At 40.9% G+C, this 24508-nt stretch overlaps 1 protein-coding gene across 4 annotated transcripts in view; it reads right to left on the minus strand.

Moving 5' to 3' along the window:
- The window catches only part of SLC4A7 (solute carrier family 4 member 7), a 78286-nt gene that overhangs the window by 7087 nt on the left and 46691 nt on the right, over window positions 1-24508 (minus strand). For 2 of the 4 annotated variants that reach the window (XM_004588281.4, XM_058657181.1), the window contains exons 12-20: window positions 23393-23567; window positions 20303-20436; window positions 18838-19083; window positions 16896-17001; window positions 11373-11534; window positions 10882-10995; window positions 8268-8429; window positions 7854-8105; window positions 6240-6559 (exon numbers count right to left, since the gene is read on the minus strand). In XM_004588281.4, the coding sequence (XP_004588338.4) occupies window positions 6434-6559; window positions 7854-8105; window positions 8268-8429; window positions 10882-10995; window positions 11373-11534; window positions 16896-17001; window positions 18838-19083; window positions 20303-20436; window positions 23393-23567 (1477 nt within the window). In that variant the 3' untranslated portion in view covers window positions 6240-6433. Of the gene's footprint in view, window positions 1-1009; window positions 1108-2738; window positions 2868-4695; window positions 4870-6239; window positions 6560-7853; window positions 8106-8267; window positions 8430-10881; window positions 10996-11372; window positions 11535-16895; window positions 17002-18837; window positions 19084-20302; window positions 20437-23392; window positions 23568-24508 lie in introns of those variants that run through there. The other 2 variants (XM_058657183.1, XM_058657182.1) reach the window with 2 other exon arrangements.

The following is a 24508-nucleotide window of genomic DNA, read 5'->3' on the forward strand; positions in this document are numbered from 1 at the left end:
GCGACTCCTAACAAAATTCCTACCTTCCGAATAGCTCATATCAATTAGATATGAAATAGCCTCATATCAATTAGATAATTAAATATCCATTAGAGAAATTAACAATCCTTTTTTCTTTTTGAAGAAAAGATGTATTTTACTCCTCATCCTCTCAAATAAAATGTGAGAAGTAAAACCTTGCCCATATTATAAAGTTGTTTTCGTATTTTACAGGATCCTGTGGTTTCTCAATGCTGGCATGTACTGTCTCATTTGTTCTGCAAGGCAAGTAACCCGAAAACATTTAAGATGTAGAACTCTAACAAGCAACTAGATGAGCCATATCCTGGCATTCATGATGTTTAAATCTTGAGGAGAACTTTATGAATTATAGCTCACATCATTATTGCATGAAATTAAAAAAAAAAACCCAAAAAATCCTTTATTTTTATAATTATCAGACTCCACTTAAAAGTACTCATGTATAACAATAAAAAAGGAATAAAGCAAGACATGGAAGTCAGTCCCCAGACCCTGCTTAGATATAACTGATGAGGTTAATCTATTGATTCATTTAAGAAACATAAAACAAACATTAACAAAGCCATAGTTGGAAACCTGAAGATCTCTATATCAGGTATTTAGTTCAAAGTCCATCAAGAATTGAGGGACAATCATGCAGAGACACAACAATATCCACTTAGAAACTACAAGGCGTTAGGTTTGTTAAACTTCCCTAAGACATATGAGATATTGCAAGATAAGAAATGCTGTCAACTGTGCAAGCAAATTAGCTTAAGGTTTTGGTCCGAGGTTGATCGTGTCTTCATTCCTGCCTATAACCCAGGTGGGAGAGGAGTAAAGGAACCTCCTTCTCCAAGGGCATATTCTTCAGCTGATACTCCAGACTTTTGATTTTAATGCCTTTCTAAAAATAGAAGTCAATATTTCAAAGAGGCATATATAATATGGTCTACTCATGCACCTAGCATGTACAACAGGCAAATTTTACAAGAGAACACTATCTCACCTGTACTTTAGGGCCTTCACTGGGATCTGCAGGAGACTTCCCCCTTCAAATGGGAGGTGCACAGTATCTTCCTCCTCTTGCAGCATTCGTTCCGCTTCCTGCGGAGGACACACACGAAGAAATTATTTTCCTCAGAGTATTTCCAAGAGAAAAAGTTAAAATAGACAATGTAAAGGACTAAGACACCCACATTGTTGACACCTGTGTTGTCTAAACATATCTGCATGGCTGAAAATCCTCTTAACAATTATGAACACACACTTGGAGCCTAAAATCAAACAACCAATTACAAAGATTAACTTTAAATGACGACTTTCACTCCTGCAAATAAAATCTCCAATGCTGCTGACAGAGCAATTTATCTATGGAAAGACTGATGATCGGTTAATCCAGGTATATAACAAGAGATCAAACTCCATACCATCTTGTATCTCTTTATCACTATGTCATATAAACAAAGCCACACAGGTTAAGTCCGCGTTCTTTAATCTCAGCAATACTACACTAAGTAACAAAACTACACTAAGTAACACAGCATGTCTTACAACTCAGTGGGACACATGGTGGAAAAACTCTTTAGAATAAGATGGATAACCTGGGCCCAGTTTGCCTCCTGTCCATTCCGAATGCCAGGATAACAGCTCCAGGGCTGCGGCGATCTTGCTAAGCAGGGAAATTCCTTGCTGAGCACAGACAGGGCTCCCTGGGAACACTGAACTTGAGGGCACTTGTTATCAAAAGTTCTTTTTAACAGTATTAGATGGGAAATACAACCTAAATATTTTGTAAATGAATCACATGTTGCATATAATCACTGAAAGCTCACATACATTTATAAATAAATCAGACTTGCAAAGAATCTGTGAAAAAACCAGAATATTATTTTGGCACAAAAAGTTTTAAATACCAGGGTTGGCACACTGGCTCAATTGGCTAATTGTCCACCTCCATTGGGCACCAGTTCACGACCTGGTTGCTCCACTTGCCACCAAGCTCCATGCATGTGGTCTGAGAAAGCAGAGGAAGATGACCCAAATCCTTGGAACCCTACACCCACTTGGGAGACCAGAAGATGCTCCTGGCTCCTGGCTTTGGATCAGCTCAGCTCTGCCCGTATTGGCTATTTGGGAAGTCAAACAGCGAATGGAAGATCTTTCTGCCTATTTCTTCCCAATAAAAATAATTTTTTTTAAATTATCAATTTAGAACACAGTTTTCATGCTTAAATCTCATCATACAGATCAACTAATAGCAGCACATGAAAGTTTCAGGACCTGGTGCTATGGTACAGAGCGTTAAGTCGGCTGCTGGCAGCACTGGCACCTTGTAAGACTGCCAAGAGTGCCAGTTCAAGTCCAGGTTACTCCACTTCCTGTCCAGCTCCCTACCAGCGTAGCTGAGAAAGTAATAGGATGCCTCCCCAGGTGAAGCTCCTGGCTCCAGCTGTGGCCATTTGGGGAGTGAGCCAGTGGAGAGATTTTCTGCTTTGTCTCCCCCTCCCCCCACCCCGTAATTCTACCTTTCAAATAAATAAATCCCTGCTTGCCACAAGTTACCTAAACTGTCACAGTTTCTTCATATATAAAATGGGACTATATGCTTCGACATTGTACAGGGTCCTTACAAGGATACGGGAAAGGAGTCGATTCAAGTAAAGTGATTCTAATAGTGGCTGCTTATTATACAAAATACAAACAAGAGATAATATAAATCTCAAATTCTCTTTTACCTCTTTCTCTTTTTTCTTGTCATCTTCTTTCTTTTTCTTACTCTCTGGCATGAGGTCGTCGAGCCAGCTGAGCTCTCGCTTTGTAAAGCACAGGTCCATGAGCTTGCGTACAAAGACCAATGCAAGAACCTTAGGAAAGTGGAGGAGCAGATATGAAGGAACACAGCATGTCAAGGACAACCCTTCAAGAAGCTATTTTTTTTATAAATTATTATAAATAATGAAAAAAAATTCCATGTGTTGAAGAAAAATTATTTCATACACCATCTCATCTCAAAAAGCAACTGAGCCATATTTTTTATCTTTATAAAATGCACAAAAATGGGGGGAAAATGTGATAAAGCTAGAAAACAGCAGGTGGCTTTCTTAACCTCTCCTCAATGAATCCCTTAGGCATTCTGCAGAAAAGCAGCAGGCAAGTCAAGCTTGAGAGTGAAATGAGGCGCAAACGTTAAGTACATGTTTAACAAACCTGGCAGCAACAACATTACGAGGCCTGCTTGGGGCATTCGGTTTACCTCTGCTATCCTAGGCTAGACAGTGAGTCCTCGGCCTGCCTCTAACTGCAGATGGGGAGTGTGGTTTCCAGGACTGAATAGCTAGGAGGATACCCGTTTGTGTGCCTCGCCATCTTCCAATTCTTCCACTGGTTTTGATTCTGTTTATGAATTCATACGCCTGGGAGGCCTGGATAAAAATGTTTTATGTGCTTATGCTTTTACAAGGATTTTCTCCCAGTTTACAATGTGATTTTTACTCCGTTTATGACACTTTCTAAACCCATAATAACATTTCATTATCTATGGTCAAAGACAAGGGCACTTCAAAAAGTTCATAGAACATGAAAACAATCAATTCTGGTGCGAAAAACATGGAAATCCCATGTATCATTTTTTATAATGTATATATCTACGAACTTCCTGAAGTAGCTTCATGTATTTATCCTTCTTTTACCCTTGGGATTCCCTGTCTTCACTGAAAAGTTACTCTTACTCACCGGATTATACAAATAACCTAGGTTTGTATTGCTTTAGCCTTATCTTTGGTATTTCTCATGTCTCTGTTTGCAATACAGGTCACCTATTCTTAGCCTCTGAGCCACAATGCTCTTTACACACGAACACTAGTACTCCTCAGAACACAACTGTAGATGTGCTCAAAGTTTCAGACAGACAGTATTAAAAGTTGTCTTTTCATAACTTTTTAAACTCACGTTTCTATCCTAGAGTTATTTAGAACAGAGTTTAGTTTCATATGCTTAACTTAGTGACCTTCTATTATGTATAATTCGCCGTGATTATTTGGTATTACCTGAGAATTTTTAATTTTTCCTTGTGGTCATGTACCTAACCAAGTTTCACACACTGGTTTAATTGAGCAGATTAACTCTTACTGAAGGCATCTACTCTTCATAACTCGCTAACTCGGGATTGGTCTACATCTGAAAAAGATATGGAACAGTGTCCTTGGTGCCAGTGCAGGCATCCAGCCCACGGAGCTGGTTTGAGTCCGTACTGCTCCACTTTTGGCCCAGCTCCCTCGCAGGTCAGCAGAAGAGAGCCCAAGGACTTGGCCTCAGCCCCCTACATACAAGACCTGGAAAACGAGGCTCCAGGCTTCTGCCTTCTGCTTGGCCTGGCAATAGCAGCCGTTTCTGGGGAAAACCAAAAGATGAAACTTTCTCTGTAACTTGATGTTATGAACATCTGGTTCGTATTTATAGCTAGAAGCAACTGATCCACATTTTCAACTCTGAAAATACTGTCGTTAACTTGTCATTTTTATCTTCAAATTACTGTATATGAGATATTTCTTGTCTGATTTCGGATGATGGGACACAATGGATTATCATGAGCATTTTCTCAACGGCAGTTACTAACATTAACAAAAGAATCATCACAACAAACATATAATTAATTAGCGGAAACTAAACTGGGGGTGGGGAAAAAAGGCTTACCATCATGGGGAAAACGACCGCAGCAGCCGAAGCCTTTATCACCCACAGGAGAATCAGGCAGGTGAGCTGCACCACCGTGAAGATGTGCACCTTCCAGAGAGGCACGTAACGCAGGTATATCAGGTCAGGCTGATGCTTAGCAGGCATTCCAAACAGCTTTATACGGTCAAAGAACTATGCATAGGACGAAAAACAGAGAAAAAAACTTCAACAAAATAGTTTCTGCCATTTGGGATGAGAAATTATACACAGCTTTAGGGTTTTATGTACTAAATTTAAACCGGAATTTCCTTGGCATGTTCTCACAGTGTCAGAGAATGGTTCAGGAGATCCGTACAACAGCTAAATTGGCTAATCATCTGCCTGCAAATGCTGGTATCCCATATAGATGCCAGCTGGTGTCCTGGCTGCTCCAATTCCCATCCAACTCCCCACTTAAGACCTGGGCATGTGGTGGAGGATGGCCTAAAGCCTTTGGACCCTGCACCCCATGTGGGAGATCAGGAAGAACCTCCTGGCTCCAGGCTTTGAGTTGGCTCAGCTCTAGTCATTGTGGACACCTGGGAAGTGAACCACAAGATGCAAGCTCTCTCTCTATCTATCTATCTATATCTGTCTTTCCAATAAAAATAAATAAATCTTAAAAAAAATTCAGCTAGGATTCTCTGCATTCAAGGAGAAGGGAGGGGAGAAAAGCAAAGCAATTACAACAGTCAATTTACTACCATTTAATCTGGGGTACATCAAAATAATTAGGGTGAATTTATCTGCTATAACTAAATCTATAAATCATTTAATATCATAGGAATTTCTTTCTAATGGGTAAAATAAGAGCAACAGTTTGCACTGCCTTTAGGGTTCTTTCCAAACTTAATACTACCAGCTCGACAAAAGTAACTTCTGGTAAAAAAAATCACCTCCTCTCTCTTTCTCCATAATTCTTTCAAATAAACAAAATATTAAAAACAAAAAAAAGGAGCACCTGTCCTACTTATCTCACAAAACTATTTAAAAAAAAAATCAGCCATGACATAATGAGATTTCTTAACAATGGAAACAGACAAATAAAAACAGAGAAGCTTCCTGAGAGGAGGATCCTGCCCACCGCCTGCCCGCTAGCTGGCAGGTTTAGATAACATGCTTCGTTCACAGGACGCGCATGCAGTGCTAACCGGGTTGATCAAAATGTTTGACACTAACACATGATGATTACATGTTTCGCCAGGTTTCTCCATAAACGGGACAGAGTCATGGAATTACTGGGTCCTAGCCTTGGTCCCAAGGATTATTTACCAAACAACAAGTTCCTCTATTCTTTCGCAAAGACTGGTTTGAGAACCACAGACAACAGTTTATGGTCTAGGCTTTATAAACTTCACTGCACCACACAACTGCAGGTACAACCATTTATATAGGAGACGAATGTCTCAACTTATTCTTTCTGTATTCTGAAACTATTATTCTGTAGGTTAGAAACAGCACTTTTCCTCCCCATTCCAATTCTTTTACTCCTTTCTCCTGTAATAACAGTATAATAATAATAACAGTATAATAATAATCTTTCCTTGGCTTTAATTACAAGTCAGAGCCACGCCAGGTGCATGATCTCATTCTCTGGAAAGAAATATGTACAGTAAGCAACAGTCAATTGGCAAGCATGTATTTGAAGTCACCACTTAGAAAAAGAACTTGCTCCCAAACACTTGAGAATACCTCACAACCGGCACTTACATGATCTTTATGAATTGTAAACATTAAAGCTCTCCAGCAAAATCACGAAATAGGTAAGACTTGCCTGGATTCCTTTCAGTGAGGAAACTCCCATGTACAGGAAAACACCATATAGAACGGGCATTGGAATAAACTGCAGGAGCAATGATCACAATTAGAACTCATGCTACTGAAATAATTTCGTATTAATAAGTATATAGAATATAATCCATAAGCAACTATGGGAATAGAATAAGACAGATCCTTTAGGAATGAATATTACATTAACCTAACATTTCCATAAAGTCTCTCACAACGTCTACATTCCCCTTTCTCGGTGGGGAAGAACCACTGCACTATACTAAAGCACTTGGCTTCAATTCCTTTTTTTTTTTTTTAATTGAAACTCAACCTCTCTCTGCTTTAGTTTCTGTACCAGACCTGCATCCAGATTAAAACTGCTGTGAGCACTCGGGGAGGCGAACTGTGAAGGGAAGCTCTCCCTCCGGGTCTGCCTGTCTGCCCATCAAATAAACTGTTTCTTTAGAAAATAACTTGCAAAAATTTGAGATTAAAAGACAACCTTCATAACTGAGTGACTGCATCCTTTAAAACTGCAATAAATATTTCCTTTCTTGTTCCCAAGCTCCTCTACAACTGTCCCTTTTTCCTGTTTTACCAGACTGTCAAGTTAGTAGGCAATAATTCTATTCATTCCTGTTTTCTCAATACGTAACACAAGTACTCAACAAATATTTAATAAATTATTGGCTGCTTCAAAGTCCGTGAAACGAAGCCAAGGCAATCCACATGCATTACACCTATCCAGTTTGTATACTCATTTAAACACCATATAGGCCATGACGAGCAGAAAATTCCACATGAAATACTTACCTATGTTTATTAGTTACTTTCTAGAAACTTCTTAGATTCAACATGGTATGCATAATGCAAAACCAGATGGAACATAAAGGTGCTTTATGTAAACCATAATTTCTTATGTGCTTTATCAACAATGTTAGCTATTTTGTTTTTCTAGTAGCTGTTTACTGTTTAACTTGGTATAGCAGTAACACCACATTTAATTCATTAATAAAAACACTACTTTCATATTGGTCAAACGATTTCTATTCATTTTTCAATCGTTCTTCCTTCAAGCCTACAAAATCTTCTAGACATATTCTCCTTTAATCAAGCCACTAATTACCTCCTTCCAAAACTGGTTTGTCTTTGCTAACATTCATTTACATGGTTGTTAAAACCGACTGACCTACAACTGACATGTTTTCTACACTCAAAACCTTACCAAATATTTTTCTGTGTCGGCTGGATGAAACGAAACTAATTTTAGGTGTTTTAAGTAGATTTTAATAGTTCATTTTCACACAAGCAAGAATAAATGTCATGACAAGTAAAATTTAGAAATACTTCAAAAAAGAGATTTTTACCTTTAGAACCGAAGTCATGAACACAGACAGGCCCATTAGAATGAAAATCATTAGCCCTGTAACCCGCTGTTCACGAATTCCCAGAAACTTGGGTTGTTCCCCTGGAGCAGAACATTCAGATTCAACTTTCAAGCTGTTGACATGACTGATTGACAACACGGTTGCAGCCACAAACCATGGCAGGCCCATGACAGAGCAGACTCCCAACATGACGCCGACCATCAGCAAATCAAGGTGATAGCCAGCTCCTTTCTGAAAAGTGAAATGAACACCATTACTCGTGAGTCTCGACTGATCTTTCAGGATAAAATGCTAAATGATCTGTAGAAAGAAATAAGAGTTTTATATCTTCTCTCATGTTCTAATCCTTACGAAAATACAAACTGGTAATTCTCGGGGTAAAGCTTGAGTTACCTTCAGCTTGTGCTCCTTTCTGTTGATGATTACGGCCGTAATTTGTTGATCCATAAAGATGAGAATGGTACAAAGCAGAGCTGGAATAGCAGCAATAAGTAAGGTCCACCAAGGATTGTCTCCCAATGGGTTTATGATCCAGCCCCTATTTGGATCTGTAGGCTGTTAAAGAAATTAATAGTAATAAAAAGTTTCTTCCTTCTATTACCCTCCACGTCTTGACACACCAATGTTTAACAAGAAATGGCAAGGGGGTAGAAAAGAACTGCATTAAACCCTGGGATGTACGGTGAGTTGCTTGTAAAGACAGCCTGGGGATTCTTCACATTCCCACTGGTATGCCCCAAGTCATGTGACTTAGCCCTCTCTCCACCGTGAAACTGGACTGGCCTTAAGACTTATTTCAACCCATAAAATATAGCCACAGTAACTTATTTTTACAATTTCTGGGTGTTCATCTCAAGGGATCTTGAAGCTTCTTCCTAGACCCTCTGGAACATTCTGAGATGATTATGCTGGTACATGAGTCCAGATAGGCTTTCTTGAGGATGAAACACCACAGGACGAGGGAGGGCCAGGGAAGCACAAGCATCCCAGCCGTTTCGGCGCAGAGACCAGGCGCCCGAGCCAGACGCGAGGGAGGGTCGTGGGGTAAGGGCTTTCCATTTTGAAGAGGTTAGGCAAGAAGAGAGAGACTGAACACAAGTTCCTTTCAACATGTGCCCACATACTGCATCGTATAATGTGAAATCAAACCATCCGGTGGATCAACCCCTAAAACCAAGCTGCTTTAATAACCTCAGAAGGCCCTACTGTGTCAGATTTGGTGGCCAGCACAGGACTTCCCACAAAACAGCTGCTGAGAAAAATCTGGCACTTCACCAGGCCGGAAGGCCAGGGTTACAAGATATCATGTCAATATTTGGAAGTAATACTGATTATCTAGTTTCTGTTTAGTAAATCTGTGTATTCAAATAAGATTTGGTAAAAATGCAATGACTTTTACATCCTAGTCATTTCTTAATGACCTAAAAGTCTTCACTGATTCAGTATCCACGCTGCCGAACAAAGGCCTCCAGTAAAATAAAAATACAACTGAGCAGATACATCTATGACATACTATAGTTCTATCACTGCTTATCCATGTAGTAAAACTCAGATTGTAAATACCATAAACTTTAATTTTTCTCATTTTTAAATTTAAAAACATCAACAGGTGTTCTAGCTGTTTCTGATGGGTCATTTTCCACTCAAACAGCTGATTTTGGAGACCACTGGTTTCCAGATTAATCATTTTAAACATTCATTTATTGTAAAGGCGCAATTACAGAGAGAGAGAATTGCCACCAGCTAGTTCACTCTCCAAACGGCCTCAATGGCCAGGGCTGGGCCAGGCCAAAATCAGAAGCCTGGAACTTCCCCTTTACCCCGCTGTGGATGGCACTGGCCCAAGAACCTGGGTGATCTTTTGCTGATTTCCCAGGCTTATTGGCAGGGAGCTCGACAGGAAGTGGAGTACCCAGTACTTGAACTGGTGCCCGTATTAAATGCTGGCATTACCGACACCAACTTTAACCTGCTATGCTACAACACCAGGCCCGTAAAAGAACATCATTAATGTTTGGTCTCAGTGAAGAAAATCATAACATAATTTTCATTATATTTTTTATTTTGAATCCCCTTTACACCCCTACTTCTAAAAGAAACACAGTAGGGCTTGCACCATGGCATCTTGGCTGAGCCTCTGACTGAAGTGCTGGCATCCCATATGGGTGCCAGTTCAAGACCAGCTGTTCTGCTAGACCCAGTACCTTGCTGATAATTTGGTAAAGCAGTGCAGGGTGGTTCAGATACTTGTACCACGTGGAACACCTAGAAAAACATCCTGGTTCCTGGCTTCAGATCAGCTCAGCTTCTCTTGTTGTGACTATTTAGAGCGTGAACAAGCAGACAGAAGAACTCTGTCTCACTGTAACTCTGCCTTTCAAATAAAAATTAAAATAATTTTTTGTTTAAAAAAAAGTTTATTAAAAGTACCTATCACCAATGAAATGGGCTCAAGAAGTGCTTTCCCTTTTACCATATAAGCACAAGCAGAGGAAAATGAACCTTAACAATTAAATGAAAATGAATACATTTGTATCTATCTAGATATTAAAATTTGCAAATAACTCAAGTGAATGGTTGCATTAAGTAAGTTTTCCTTGCAGAATACACCTGACTTCTTTTGCTGGGAAATATTTCACGGATCTTTTCCATCAACTACTGTTAGAAACAGGAGCCTTTCAGAAATTTAAGTAAGGTCTCCCTGCTACTTTTCCAAGTTCTGCTTTAAGTAAACCTCTTTGTAAAAGAATTCAGGGTTTTCTTTATTTCTCAAATGTCCATCAGGAATTTCGACTCTAGGGCCCTCAGCGTCTCCACAAAGAAAACACTCCTTCTCACCAGCTTCCTTATCTCTTTCTCAGCTAAAAGAACTTAGTTGTTCCTGTTCAAGTGGCCATTTTTTTTTTAATTATGTGAAAAATGTAGCTCTTCAAAGGAACGACATGTATTTTTAAAATGACGATTTAGGAGGCAATACCTCCCAAACGCTGTCTGCTTTCATCCTTACCTCAAATTTTTCAGGAACATGAAGCTTAGGCGATGGCACTCCTACAAGGTAGTCAATCGTAACCATGATGACGATTGTAAGAAAGACGGCGAAGTCGCTGATGGTGGACCGCACCTACATTGAAGGGATTAGGTTAATACAGACACAGAGGTGCTTTGGCTACTTTCTAAATAATCCGTATTTAGAAAGATGAAACACATCATGAGAAAGTCTGACACTTTATCACTGAAATACCTAATTCTTGTCTCAAAGAAACAGGTTTCACAAATAACCCCGCCCATCTCTCGTAGCACCATTCCTTACCTTCACATTTGAGCTAGGATATGCAATATACATTTTTCTTTCATTGTAATTTCTTTATAACTATGTGGTGTAAAGTATTAACCTCAAACTGACTTCCCAGAAATAAGGCAAGGAAATGAAAAAAAACAAAACAAAACAAAACCCAACCCCCACTTTACACCAGGTTTCCCAGATCACATTCCTGTTACCTTGGTGGGAAAATAACGCTTGGTCTTAAATTGCTTGAGGAATGAAGACAGGAAGAACGTTGTGAAGAACAAGATGACACACCAGAAGAGCACGTCGGGGATATAAGGGCCGTGGGGCCCGCACGCCGGTCCCGCGAAGACCCCGCGGAAGGCTGCACACTCCTACAGAGAAAGCGGGAAAGGCTCCTCAGATGTCCAACGAACTACTAAGGAACTTCACCGGCTTTCAAACACAACCAATGGCACAACACAGGATGATGTTTCAAGGTATGACATTGATAGGTCAACTGTAACATACTAGCAATTAGTTCCAACACTCATATGAAATTCAAATATTAATGCTCATTTATTAAATCCCCCAAACATGGTATTTTGTAAATTATTTTTAATTACATATTCCCTTTAATAGAAGGCTGAGTATTACTTATAAAATGCTTCCTTTTGTGTGCTTGCTAGCCCACAAATCTGCTGTCTTTTTCCTAAGCAAGCAATTTAAAATAAAAGCAGTCCTACTGAGCCCTTTTATGATGCTCTGTTAAAAAAAAAAATGACGACTAAATTCAAATTACTAATAAGGACCGTAAAAATTTACTACAATTCCTCTACTAGAAAAGTCAATTAGGTAATGCCTCTAACACGTTATGTAGTACAATTCAATTACACAGAGTTGACTCTGATTTTCCTTTAGGGGGAAAATAATCAAAAGTCAACTAGAGATTAATAAAGGCACACACCACCAACTACTCTCACTTCAACTCTCATGGGGCTCAATTTAAAATCGATTAAAGTTTACAATTAAAAAACAACAACCACAACAAAAAAACAGTTTAAGGTTCCATTATATTCAAGATCTATGTGCTAGGAGTAATACTCCTAAGCCACTTAATGGATCACAGAAATAAAGGCTCAAATTACCAAAACCAAACCAAATTCCTGACATAGTCCCTTTTGGACTTCTTTTTTTTTTTTTTAATATTCATTTATTCATTAATTACATTGCATTACATGACACAATTTCATAGGTACTGGGATTCCCCCCCCTTCACCCCAAACCCTTCCCCCATCATGAATTCCTTCACCTTGATGCATAACCACAGCTCAAGTTCCGTTGAGATTCCCTAATTAAAAGTTTACACCATACAGAGTCCAGCATCCCACTTGTCCAGTTCAAGTTCAACCGCCTCTTAGGGAGGCCCTCTCAGGTTTGTAGGCAGAGCCAGCAGAGCGTCACCTCGATCAATTAGAAGCACCAACATATCATCAGCAACAGTCCAGGTATGATGAGGCTGGTGCAGAGTCCACTGATTGACATAGTCCGTCTTAGGGTTTCCCCTTGTCCAGTTTTCCGCTGCAAGCATAAAGCTGAGGTGGTTGATTCATCTACTCCATTTTCCATCTTTTTTTGATTAATGCTTTGATTCCTCCATTTTGTTCAGGGGAATCCCCCTAAAAAAAACTTTGAGGCATTCCCAGTCCAGGCTCCTACATGTACTACTAGTAAGCACAGTGCCCGCCACCGTCCATCACTCCGATCAGCTGATGGTTTTAACCCCTGGGTTGGTTCTCTTCTGAGCCCCGACCTCTATTGGAACCAATGAGTATCGCATCTCTCCCCGGCTCTGCCCATCACACTCTTGTCCCTCACCTAAACCAGTGGGAGGAGTGCTGGTCGGGTGTTGCATTCCCTGCTAGCACAGGCCATTTCACCTTGGCATTTTGTGTTTTGTACTGTTTTTTTGTTTTTTTGTTTTTTTTTTTTTATCGCAACCAAACACGGCCAGGCCCCCACACAGTTTCAGCACTTGGGCTTGCCAGTGGATGACGTGAACCGACTCAGCCTGGTCTGCCCCAACCCGAGCCAAGTGTATTCCAGTGGGTCACATTCCAAAGCCTCTTCTGGGTTATTTACCTCCATGCTTCTTGCGTTTATTTGTAGAGTCAGTGTCCTGTCAGAGGATCTGTTCAGGTTCCTCCCTCCAACTCCTTCATGGTGTCGGGCTTCACGCATTCCAGCAGGTCCTTCGGCCAGCACCGCTCTTCAATCCATTCTGGTTCCTGCTGTTGAGAGTTTCAGCCCAGCCACGGCTCGTCCATACCCACGCATATCTCATATATGGCTCAGATGGGGTTGAGGCCTAGCCGAGCCCGTCCAACGTCTATCCTGGTCCTCCAGAGCACCAAACTGTGCTGTGGTCTAATCCGGCATGGTGCGTCAAAGCCGAATTGATATTTGTGCCAAGGGATTACAACTGTGACCCGACCAGAACTCAGCCTCCCTCCAGTTCCTGTGCCCCTTAGTGGTAGGCTCCACGCAGCCAAGGCCTCCACCACGCTCTCCAAACAGGCCTGTTGCCAGCCAGTGTTAACTATGCCAGAGGTTGCTCTGGTCAGCCCAGAGCGTCCTATAGACTGTCATGCCTCCTGCATAGACTCCACCGGCCCTTCTAAACCGTCCAATGGGGTCAGAGTGTCAGGGCATTGGTCCACGTATGCCTTACACATTCTAGCCCCGAGTATGGTTCTTGAATGCCAGTCAGTGTCATAGTAATGCCTTCTGTGACCCCTCTGCTGATCCCTCATCCTATCAGGTAATGGGGCATCCTGCTGGAAAAGCCCGGAATTTTGCCTTTTAAGTGAGCTGATGTTGGCGATTGGCACTATAAAGTGACTACAGGTTCTTCAGAGGAAGATTAAATGCCTTTGAAAAGCTTAAGGACTAATACATATTCTCAGAGTACTGTGGGTTCAGCACGGAGCGTCTCATGCAGCATATCAGAGAAACCAAATTCCAGAACTTCCTGGCCCGAGAGCCTCGCACCCCATGTACCTGCGCAGGTGGTGGAAAGCTTGGCTGTGTTAGGCTGGAATCGTGGCAGGGACCCTCGCACCCGGGCCGCATGGCGGCCCGGGGCCAAGCTGCTTGGGCCCCCGCCTGGATCGTGCTAGCTAGCTCCACCCCCACTCCAGCCCCTGGCATGGCGGCTCAGAGGCGTTCCCAACCCGCTTCTCAGGGTCCTGGGACAACCTTCCCGCCCAGAAGGAGGCCATCAGACCAGGACCCCGGCAAATCGGAAAGCTGCCCGAGAGCCTCGCACCCCATGTACCTTTTGGACTTCTAAGAAATACATACATCAACAATAAGAAAACATCCTAATACGTGTAGCATGAAATAAATTCTTTTTAACAAAAATCATTTATATCTGAGCCTTAAATAAGCACTCACCTGCCAGAAAAAAAAAATGACTTTTTAAATATAAGATGCCATGGCCTAGCAGCTAAAGTCCTCACCTTGAACGCGCCAGGATCCCATATGGGCGCCGGTTCTAATCCCGGCAGCTCCACTTCCAATCCAGCTCCCTGCTTGTGGCCTGGGAAAGCAGTCCAGGACTGCCCAAAGCCTTGGACCACTGCACTCGTGTGGGAGACCCGGAAGAGCTCCTGACTCCTGGCTTCGGATCGGCACAGCACCGGTCGTTGCGCTCACTTGGGCAGTGAATCATCGGACAGAAGATCTTCCTCTCTGCCTCTCCTCCTTTCTGTATATCTGACTTTGTAATAAAAATAAATAAATCTTAATATATATATATATATATATATATATATATATATATATATATGTAAGATGTCAAATAAAATGAGTTGATGACTTTTACTATTTTAAATCAGTATATCCAGTAAAATTTTCTGTAATAGAGATGCTATTTATCCATGCTAATACAGAAGGCAGTGACAGAGTAGTTGAAATGCAGCTGGTTGAACAGGGTGTAGGCTTGGCTAGGCCGCAGCATCACCACTTCACACTAGTGTTGGGGTTACAGACAGGCAAGGCTGGGCTAGGCTGCAGTTCTCACTAGTGACAAACAGGCACAGCAGGCTATGTTTACCCATTGGCAAGTGCCAAGACTGGGGATGGGTCATGCCAAGCTGGGCTGTAAAACCAGCCGCATGCATGAGCCTCAGGCTGAGGGTTAGCTGGCCTGGACAAGACTGCAGCACCCACTGCTTCAAATGACAGCTGGGGCTGGGGGCTGCCCAGATTGGGCTAGGCTGCAGCTCCTGCCAGTAATAGCTGGGATTGGGGGCAGGCCAGGTCAAGCTACAGTGCCCACCAGTGAATAGCAAGACTAGAGGTGGATTATACATGGCTGGCCCACAGCACCTGCTGATACAGACAATATCAGGGTTGGACGTGGGTCTGGTAGGGAACCTCCCCTGCTAAGCCGCAGCTCCTGCTGGTGAGCCCAAGAGCCGGAGCTGGGGGTGAGCTGGACAAAGCTGCAACTTCCACTGACATACTTGGCAGTCCGGGCTTGGCTGAGCCAGGCCATACCACCTACTGCCATGTGCTACAGCCAGGATGGCATATAAGCTGGATTGGTCAGGACCACTGCACCGACTGTCCACATCAAAGCTGGGGCTGGAGGCAGGCCTGGTGGAGGTTACTGGGGGTTGTCTCAACTAGGCTGCAGCACCTGCTGCTGTGCATGATGGGGGTGGGGTGGGACTGACCAGGCAGCTTCACCCACTGGTACTTGAAATGGCAAGTGCAAGAGATGGACCAAACCTGATCCTGAGTTAACTGGTACACACAAGAGTTAAGTCTGAGGACCTTCTAGGAAAGCTTTCTTGAGGAACTTCCCATCTAGACCATGGGACTCAAAATCCTGAATTAACCTGACCAGTCAACTGAAAAACTGAACACCTGCTTTGAATTCATTTTACCTTAAATAGACAGATGAATATTGTTCAGGACAGCATGGACATAACTATCAGTGGGATAAAAATTTAGATGACATCCTTCAATGAAACACTTAGCAACTATCACCTTTTATGAAATTGAAATGGCTTATAGCTGCTTATATGATATAAGAAGCACCAGGGAGTTCAAGGGAATCTTGTTTTAACGGGCATTATTAATGCTTTGTATCTTTAGCCCCAACTCCCAACCCTGGAAGTAACCCGACACAGATCCAACCAACCTCCTGCGAGAACACTCAGGATGCAGCAGGTGCCCACTACGTGTTTCTCCTTCCTCTCTCCCAACTCTGAGCACTGGAGGGAGAGTAGTTCCTAACAGGGAGGCAGGTTCTCACTGCACAGCATCGGACAGTCTAAGTCACTGTCCAGCAAGCAGATGCCTTCTGGGGAAGCCAGGACACACAGAACAGGTTGCCGTCACTACAAACCCCAGTGTATGCCGCTGCAGCCCCAGGAAGCACTTCCTCGACTTTATCGTGTGGAATAAAGCAAGAAACCCAGAGGCTCAAAGCCTTTTAATAATTCTACTTTGGAAGTCAGGTATAAGATAGCTTAATCTCACCTACCAGCTTCATACTTTTTTCACACTACACTTTCTGGTGCAGAATGTGTAGAAAAACAGTAAGTGCTAATTGATCCAAATAACACTATCTACTGAAAGCCCATGATAGAACCCAGATCAAAAACAAAATGTAGGCATAATCAACAAAAGCTAAGAATTTAATGAACACGTATTTGCAAAATCCCTTATTCCCTCATACTCACAGAAACGGTGAGGTTTCCCCAGGAAATACTGTGCGCTGTTATATTCTCTTTCTGCCAAAACTCCAGAGTTTCATTGCTAGGGTTGGCAGGTTCATCACACACACACCTAAAAATTTAGAATAGGACAAATTTTAAGAATTCTGCATTTCATGTTCACATATTATTAGATCAGTTATACAATGTGGTAATGTGGTAGCTTTTAACTTGTTTCCCAATTATAAAACCTAGAGACAGCAAAGTGAAAATACATGAAAAAAATAACAGAATGGAATAACGTTTGGGTTATAAAAATAAACTATAAGTAGTGTGAATACCAAGAAAATGTTTACTTAATGAAACAATTTAAACATATCCCTGGGATTGGGATATCACCTACCACTTCCCTATATTCAAAAATATACCAGCACGTTTAACAAGACTACTCAATCTTTTCTCTGAAAACCCCCTTCGTTACTGCTGCCTGCATGTACCCCAAAACAGCTATGTCTTTTCAACAGGAGTCACCCTACTGTTCACTCTTCGTACTCTTACAAGTCCAACCTACTCCCACTCAATCCAGAACTATTTCTAAAACCGGAAGCTCATGAGCAAATAAACTTCTAAAAGTGGTTTGAAAAATAAGAAACAGACATGAGTATTTCCAACTGTATTATAAACTATCAGAGAAAAGGAAAAGACGGCCTGTGAAGCCAATCCAGGTGCTACCATTTATGTAACTGCTTACTTAAGGCCAGTCTTCCAAGAGCCTCACTTTCATCTTACAAAAAAAAAAAAAAAAAAAAAGGACTACAATATTAGTAAGTAGTGTGATGATATGAATTTCTAACGCAGTGCCTGCTGATGTTCAGACTGCTCGAGAATGAATGTCCTTCACAGTGCTCCAACAGTAACTACAGATGGCCTGCATCATAAAGGTAAAAGAAGAAAAGGAGGGGGGGAAAGGCCCCCAATCCCTCCAAAAAGCCATTAAAAAGCCAAAGGTTGAAGAGCAAGAAATAGCTGTAATATATTCTGCATCAAAATGCTAAAACAAAAGCATCAGTAATATTTTCAATCAAATAAAAGTCACCACCTCAGAGGAATTCTCATGTCCCTTTACTGCTCAGCAAAGCTGAGAAGCTCCGGCAAGCAAGGAAGGGAATGTAGCAGGGAGAGAAGGAACGAGCAAAGGTATGGGAGGAAGGGGGCAAGGTACAGGACCTGGGGCTTAGGTGGGTGGGAGGAAAAATCATATCCTTGCCTTCCGGTCACCACACTGTTCCGCTGTCCATCCAAGGGTAACAACAAGCACGACTGTAAAAAACAACAACTACTCGCACTTTCTCAGTGTGCATCTGTGGATCGGAACCCGGATTCAGGTTCACAACCAGCCTTCCTTTTCACTGAACATGTGTGCCAAAGCATTAAAACTATTATTCAAAACTTTGCAAATGTTTATTATTTTATTCGTTATGTTTATTATTGAAAATTATTTTTATTTCAAAGTTTTATTCTGTAGTTTAAGAATATTTTCGTTTCATGCTTTTCTTATCACTAATAAATCGTTTCAACAGAGAATACACTGAAATTCTACTGAAAGACTGAGTAGAAACAATCAAGTTTCAAAAAGTATTCATGAATGTGAGGGGGGTGCACACTTGCACGCACATACGCACACACACAAGAACGTATCCCTAGAATTGGCCCATCTAGTTCAAATGGAAAACCAAACATACAGCCTTGAGTGAGCTATTCTACTGAACAAAACGTGCTATAATTGGGTCAGCTGCACTGATGCACCAGCAAAATCTAATCTAAAACACATTAGCCAGCATACGATGCTGAGTAGTTGGTGCTCGCTACACACAATGCGAACCACGTTGCAGAAACAGCCATTTCCTTGGGCTCTGGAAGTTTCTACATAAACACATTTTTAAGGTTAGGGGGAAACAGAAATACTTACGAGTAGCTTGTCAGTTTATCTAAGTCGTTGTGCATATTGAACGCATATATTTCCCCTAAGTGAAAGAGCTTCTCCAAAGCTTCATAGATGAAGATGATACAAATGAGAGCTGCAAAGGCCTCCTCCGTGAACCGAGTAATGTAACACACAAGGCTGCTTGCATCTGTCGCAACCAAAACAATGCACAAGAAAGAAGTCCAAAGACCAATACTGGTTCTTAAGGACAGATAGGAAAGGTGATAATCTCTGTTTAGAAACAAACAAACAAAAAAAAGTAGACATGATCAACACAGCTGGGTGGAACAGTAGCATTTGTACCTACAAATTTTCATAGAAAGCAATAAAAAATAGCACAGCGACGTAAAATACCTGAAGAGGGAATTACATAATAACAATGACTACAAAATGCCCTGTATGTTTTTCCACTTCAACTGAAGGCCAGCTTCTTATTAAATTACACTCACCTAGAAGATTGATAGTAATGATGTACTAAGCAAAAAAAAAAAAAATTTTTTTTTCAAAACCAGTAGATGTCATTTAGAAAGTGTTCACAGGTCCAGACCAGAAGGAGAGAACAGCCAGATCTGGCTGGACCTGAAATCCTGGAGCCATTGTGCCAGCCCAGCAACCGGACACACAACCACCACTACAAAAAGCAATTTCATGTGATTTTCCACATGTTTATATTCTCCCATCCAAGTACTAACCAGGCCCGACCCTGCTTTAGCTTCCGAGATCAGACGAGATCGGGCGTGTTCAGGGTGGTATGGCCATGGACCATATATTTATATTCAAATAAGAAATGATTATAAGCATCTGGAGTTCACATCACTTCATCCCTTTCTCTATTAGTCTATGTTGCACAAAAGATGGAAAGTAGAATCAGGTTTAGTGAGCACAAGACTGAAATCAAAGTGTTAGAAAAATCCCACGCTGTTTCAGACTGAAACAGTCAACTGCAATTATGACATGAGAAGAACAATGTTAGCCAGTCAAATCCAAGGTGTATTCATTACAGTATTCTGTATTCACTTCTATGCTGTGAACAGCCTTGCCCCAAATCCCTGCCTGGGAAGCAGAACTGAATGACAAGGTCAACCTGGGAACTTCAAGAATCTGTCTTTCTAATTGTACTACAAGATGAGTACAGATTCTAACAATTCAGATAAAAGAATTTTCTTAAGGCTTTCAAGTTGATCGCACACACACAAAAAAATGGTTATTGCTTCTCAAATATGTGGCTACCCAAAAGTTGATTTTTACCCTCAAAGGCAATTTTATTGTCCTCATTTACAATTTATGGAGGAGGGGAAAGGAGGGAGGTGAAGGCCAAGGTAGGACTGACCACAAAGAAGGCTATTTTCCAGCTACCAAACATGACATCCTTTTAACTAAGTTAGTCAACATTATAATACACCATTTCACATATATGCAAAAACACGTGTGACAAGGAGAGTGCTCTTACCTGCAGAATTTAAATAAGATTTTTTCAAACACTAGAACAGGCCCTGTGCTGCCCAGTATTGTTAGAGGTTGCCCAGCAAACAATGAATAGGCAATCCCAGTTAATGAGGCTCCAAAAAGAGATTCTATTGCACTCTGTTTAAGGAAAAAAGGAAATGAATAAAAGCAACACATCATAAATATATCTCTTATATGCTCTAATATATGCAAGGCATCTGGAAAACAAAAATATTCAGACAGTTTTAGGTACAGAGGCTTTGTTTCTCAAGTCTACTGTAAGTACAAAAACATGCATTATTTACATAGTTTAATTTCTGAAACTTTTAAAATACACAAAATAAAATGGTGCTTCAAAAGAGGATAAATTAACATGATCCTCCCTCAAACGGACCAAGCAGCAATTTTCTGTTTACTTTAAAATATGACACCAAAACTGATGTATTTAGCACACATGAAACCGAGAATAATCTTTTTAAAACAACTAAAGACAACCATAAATGAGAAAATTATCACATTAAAGTTTACCAAGTGACAGTAATAATGTGACAAGTTTCAAGAGAAATTTTAAACAAAAGCTAGCACACCAATGTCATACCACAACAGATCAGAGATGGTGAGGAGTGATAATACTGTGCACTATACGAAGGGAGAGTGTAAAGGTAAGAAGAGTTTACCATTCACAAACATCAGGGTCAACTGGAATGTCAATCCAGAAAGAAAAAGTTTCCCAACTGATCAAGGTAAAAAAGAGAAGCTTGAGGAGGGCAACAGTCCTGAAGAGGCAGTGCAACAGCTAGGCTTCAGAATCAGACTCTAAGAGGAAGGTTGGGGACTGCTGGGTAACAAGCAAGGTCGTTTCAGTTCTTTAGAGGTCAGGCGCATCTCATTTCTTCAAAAGCTAACGAGAATGAGAATTGCAGCAGTGTTGGTGACAACACCCAGCAGCCACAGTGTGTGGTACACAAAGTGCACTCAAGAACTGCAGCGGTTCATGGGGTCAGCTCTAACCGCATCTCTCACACAACAGTAGTACGTACATCGTTATTAACCATGCGAATTCAAAAGACATGGGGTAGAGCTCACATACAGGTTTGTCTTATGGCAACAAGAAGGGTCCATATTGGTTGACTGTGTCACATAAATTTGTTTTCTTGCCCATGGGAAAGCAAGTTGGTCCTATAAGATACCACTAAGTCATCTTAAAAGCCTTCATTTAAATTTAAGCAACTTAAATTGGAAAAAAATGTATAAATGATGTATACAGGGCAGAAAGCAACAACAAAAGTAATCGTAAATCACAAGGGGATTGAAAGCAGGGGCAGATGACGCTCTTCTAGCCTCGCTTGTCCAGCAGGTAGCGGGGACATTTCATATCACAATTCCATCCCAATCTTCACACTAATGAGAAACAAAAACTTTCTTTACCCTGACCTATTTTTATTCAATAATGTTTGACCTGTTTTTATATTCATTCCCAAATTCAAACTTGCCTCTCCCTAAACAAGAAAATCACAGCTAAGTTATGCACACTGCCGTCCCTTCTTTCTTCCTATGTTAGAAGTTTCCAGTTCACGCGTTAACAAGAGCCTACCTTTACTTCCTCTTAAGCACAGGCACATGAGTGCACCTCTGAGTAAGCCAACATTCTTTGCTGACCATCCCTCCTTCTCAAAACTTCTTAGTTTAGCATTTAAAATGCTACATCCTCCTAATTCCTTTTCCAGCGCTCTGATCGTACCCTGGGTGTAATCTGCTGGCTCCTTTTCTCCCTCCATCCCGGCCTTCCCTTCTTCATTCCATACATCCAGGAAACCTCTCTCATCTTCTTCCTGCGCTTCCCTCCCTTTGTTGGCCTCACCCACCCTCAGTCTCAGCCCTCGTTTGTACAGGAATGTTCCCAATCTTTACCTTTCAATCCTCACCGCTGCCTACGGGGACACAGTGACTATGGATAAGCCATCTTATTTCTCCCACACAGGACAGAGGCCTTGAGCACAGATGAAGTGCTTGAACACTTGCACTGTTCTGCCAGTGCCTCAGCACGCTCACACACACACGCGGCGTCAAACAAGACGGGAAGGGTAGGCAGTTGAGGGAGTGACAGTCCACAGCAAAGCAGTAGCATTTTCCGTGATGGTAACACAACATACTTCTACAAGGACCACCAAGCTTACAAGTACAATTTCGGGACAGTATAGAAAGTAACATTAATAGTAAAAGCATCAACGAATGCAGGAAAATGCACATCTAAATGAACTCAAAATCCAAAGATAATTTCAACTCGTGAAACACTGAATAATTATTATTTAGAGTTAGCTTTTTAACCTCTTATTCATAAAATAATACATTTTCTTCCCACAGGAGTAAATATTAAAAACGCAAACTTAGGGAATACAAGTCGTCATTTACATGATCTTGAAAGGCAGAAGTAAAAAATAATGCCTTCCAAGATTTTACAGAGCATCACACATTCCTAACACAGTATTAACAAGAATTGCAACTCTTAGGTACATTTCTAAAACAAAAGTTGTGGATACTTTCACACAGATTTTGTAACAGCAACAATAAATGCAATTAAAAATCCATTCTCTCCATCATTATGTTCTATTCTGCCACAGTGCACTTGGGGTCTACCCCCAGGGCTGATGTGTTATTAATCACGCAGCTCTAACTAATCCTATGGTATCTTTCAGGATGAAGCACCGCCAAAGATAAACTCCCCCACCCACGACCCACCCAGAATCAGTTTCCCCCAACAATCCATCCCCTTCAAGATAATACAAGCCTGTTTTCTTTTTTTACTCAATTTATAAAAACCATTCACCCAACAAGTCAGGATAAAATTTTATTTTTTTAATTTCAACTTATTTATTTATTTATTTATTTTACCTCAACTGTGCATCTTCTCCTGTTCAAATGGCTTCCCCATGTTTTCCATAGCAATTACCTTTGGGGGGAAGTCTGATTGGGGACACGTTAATCATGGTGCGGGTAGACTATTCCAGTGCAAGTACGAATGCTGAGACAAATGCGTACAGACACTTGCCTCTGAAGAGCTGAGAGCCTGGCCACTAGCAGTCTTTGTACTCACTATTCTGCCTTCTGTAGCTTCTCCAAGCAGCCCTCCAAAAGTGATTACAGGAGACATACAGGCACAGTATAGGAAAAGAATCGAGGCCAGGCACTGCAGGCTTAATGCATCCTTGAAGTCACTCAAGAAAAAAGGTGCTTTCCTTTTGATGTCAAGTATCAAACCACCAAAAAGCCTAAATAGGTGAGATGAAACTCGTCAAACTGTACACTAGAGGACACTGGCTAGTTCAAACTAAAACTATGGGCTACATAACACTGCTGGTGCCTAGCATCTGGTCCAATCACAGCTCACATCATAGCAGACAAACTCATGCATTCCAATCTACTGATGCTACAGGAAAGGCTGATCTCATTAACTTAAAAAGAAACATAAATATCTGTTTTTTAACTGACTACAAACTGAAAAGATTACAAGGAAATAATTTGTATCAATAAGTTTAATTTTGGACACATTTATGCAAAGAAATGTATGATAAAAATGAGTAAAATGTAATCATTCATGAAAATATGCATAAGCAATTCTATTAATCACTGCCTACACCATAAAACCTAAAAGGCAACTGTCACAAATCCTACATTGGCAATTCTAATTTCAATGCTCTTTAACATAAATACACAGTGCTATGATTGGATGCTTAAGAAGTGAATCAAATAATAATCCCAGCAAGCACCAGAAATGCTAATTTAATCATACAGATGTCCGTCCTTAAAGATTCTTTTACTACATTTAATTTACTATATACGCAGTTAAACTAGCATTACAGTAACAAGATTAAGGCTTTAATTACCAAATTGAAAATTACACATCAAAACCATACCAATTCAACTTTCACTTTCAAATCAGAGTTTTGGATACATCTCACTCGGAAACACTTCAATAAAATACAAACTCCATGAGAGACTGGGCCTTTTTCTAACTTACTATGTTTGGTGTCTATAACAATTTTAGAATAGTAGTGAAAATACTGATTCAATACTTTAAAAAAAAAAAGCTTAGAGCTGAAAATCAGTAATTTTTTAGAGAGCCAACCCTAAGCATAAACAAATCAAAAATTCATCAATCTCAAACTTTCAAAGGATTCAGGTGTTGGAAACGTTACCATTCTGAAATGGT

Source organism: Ochotona princeps, chromosome 30, assembly GCF_030435755.1.
Source record: "Ochotona princeps isolate mOchPri1 chromosome 30, mOchPri1.hap1, whole genome shotgun sequence".
NCBI lineage: Eukaryota > Metazoa > Chordata > Mammalia > Lagomorpha > Ochotonidae > Ochotona > Ochotona princeps.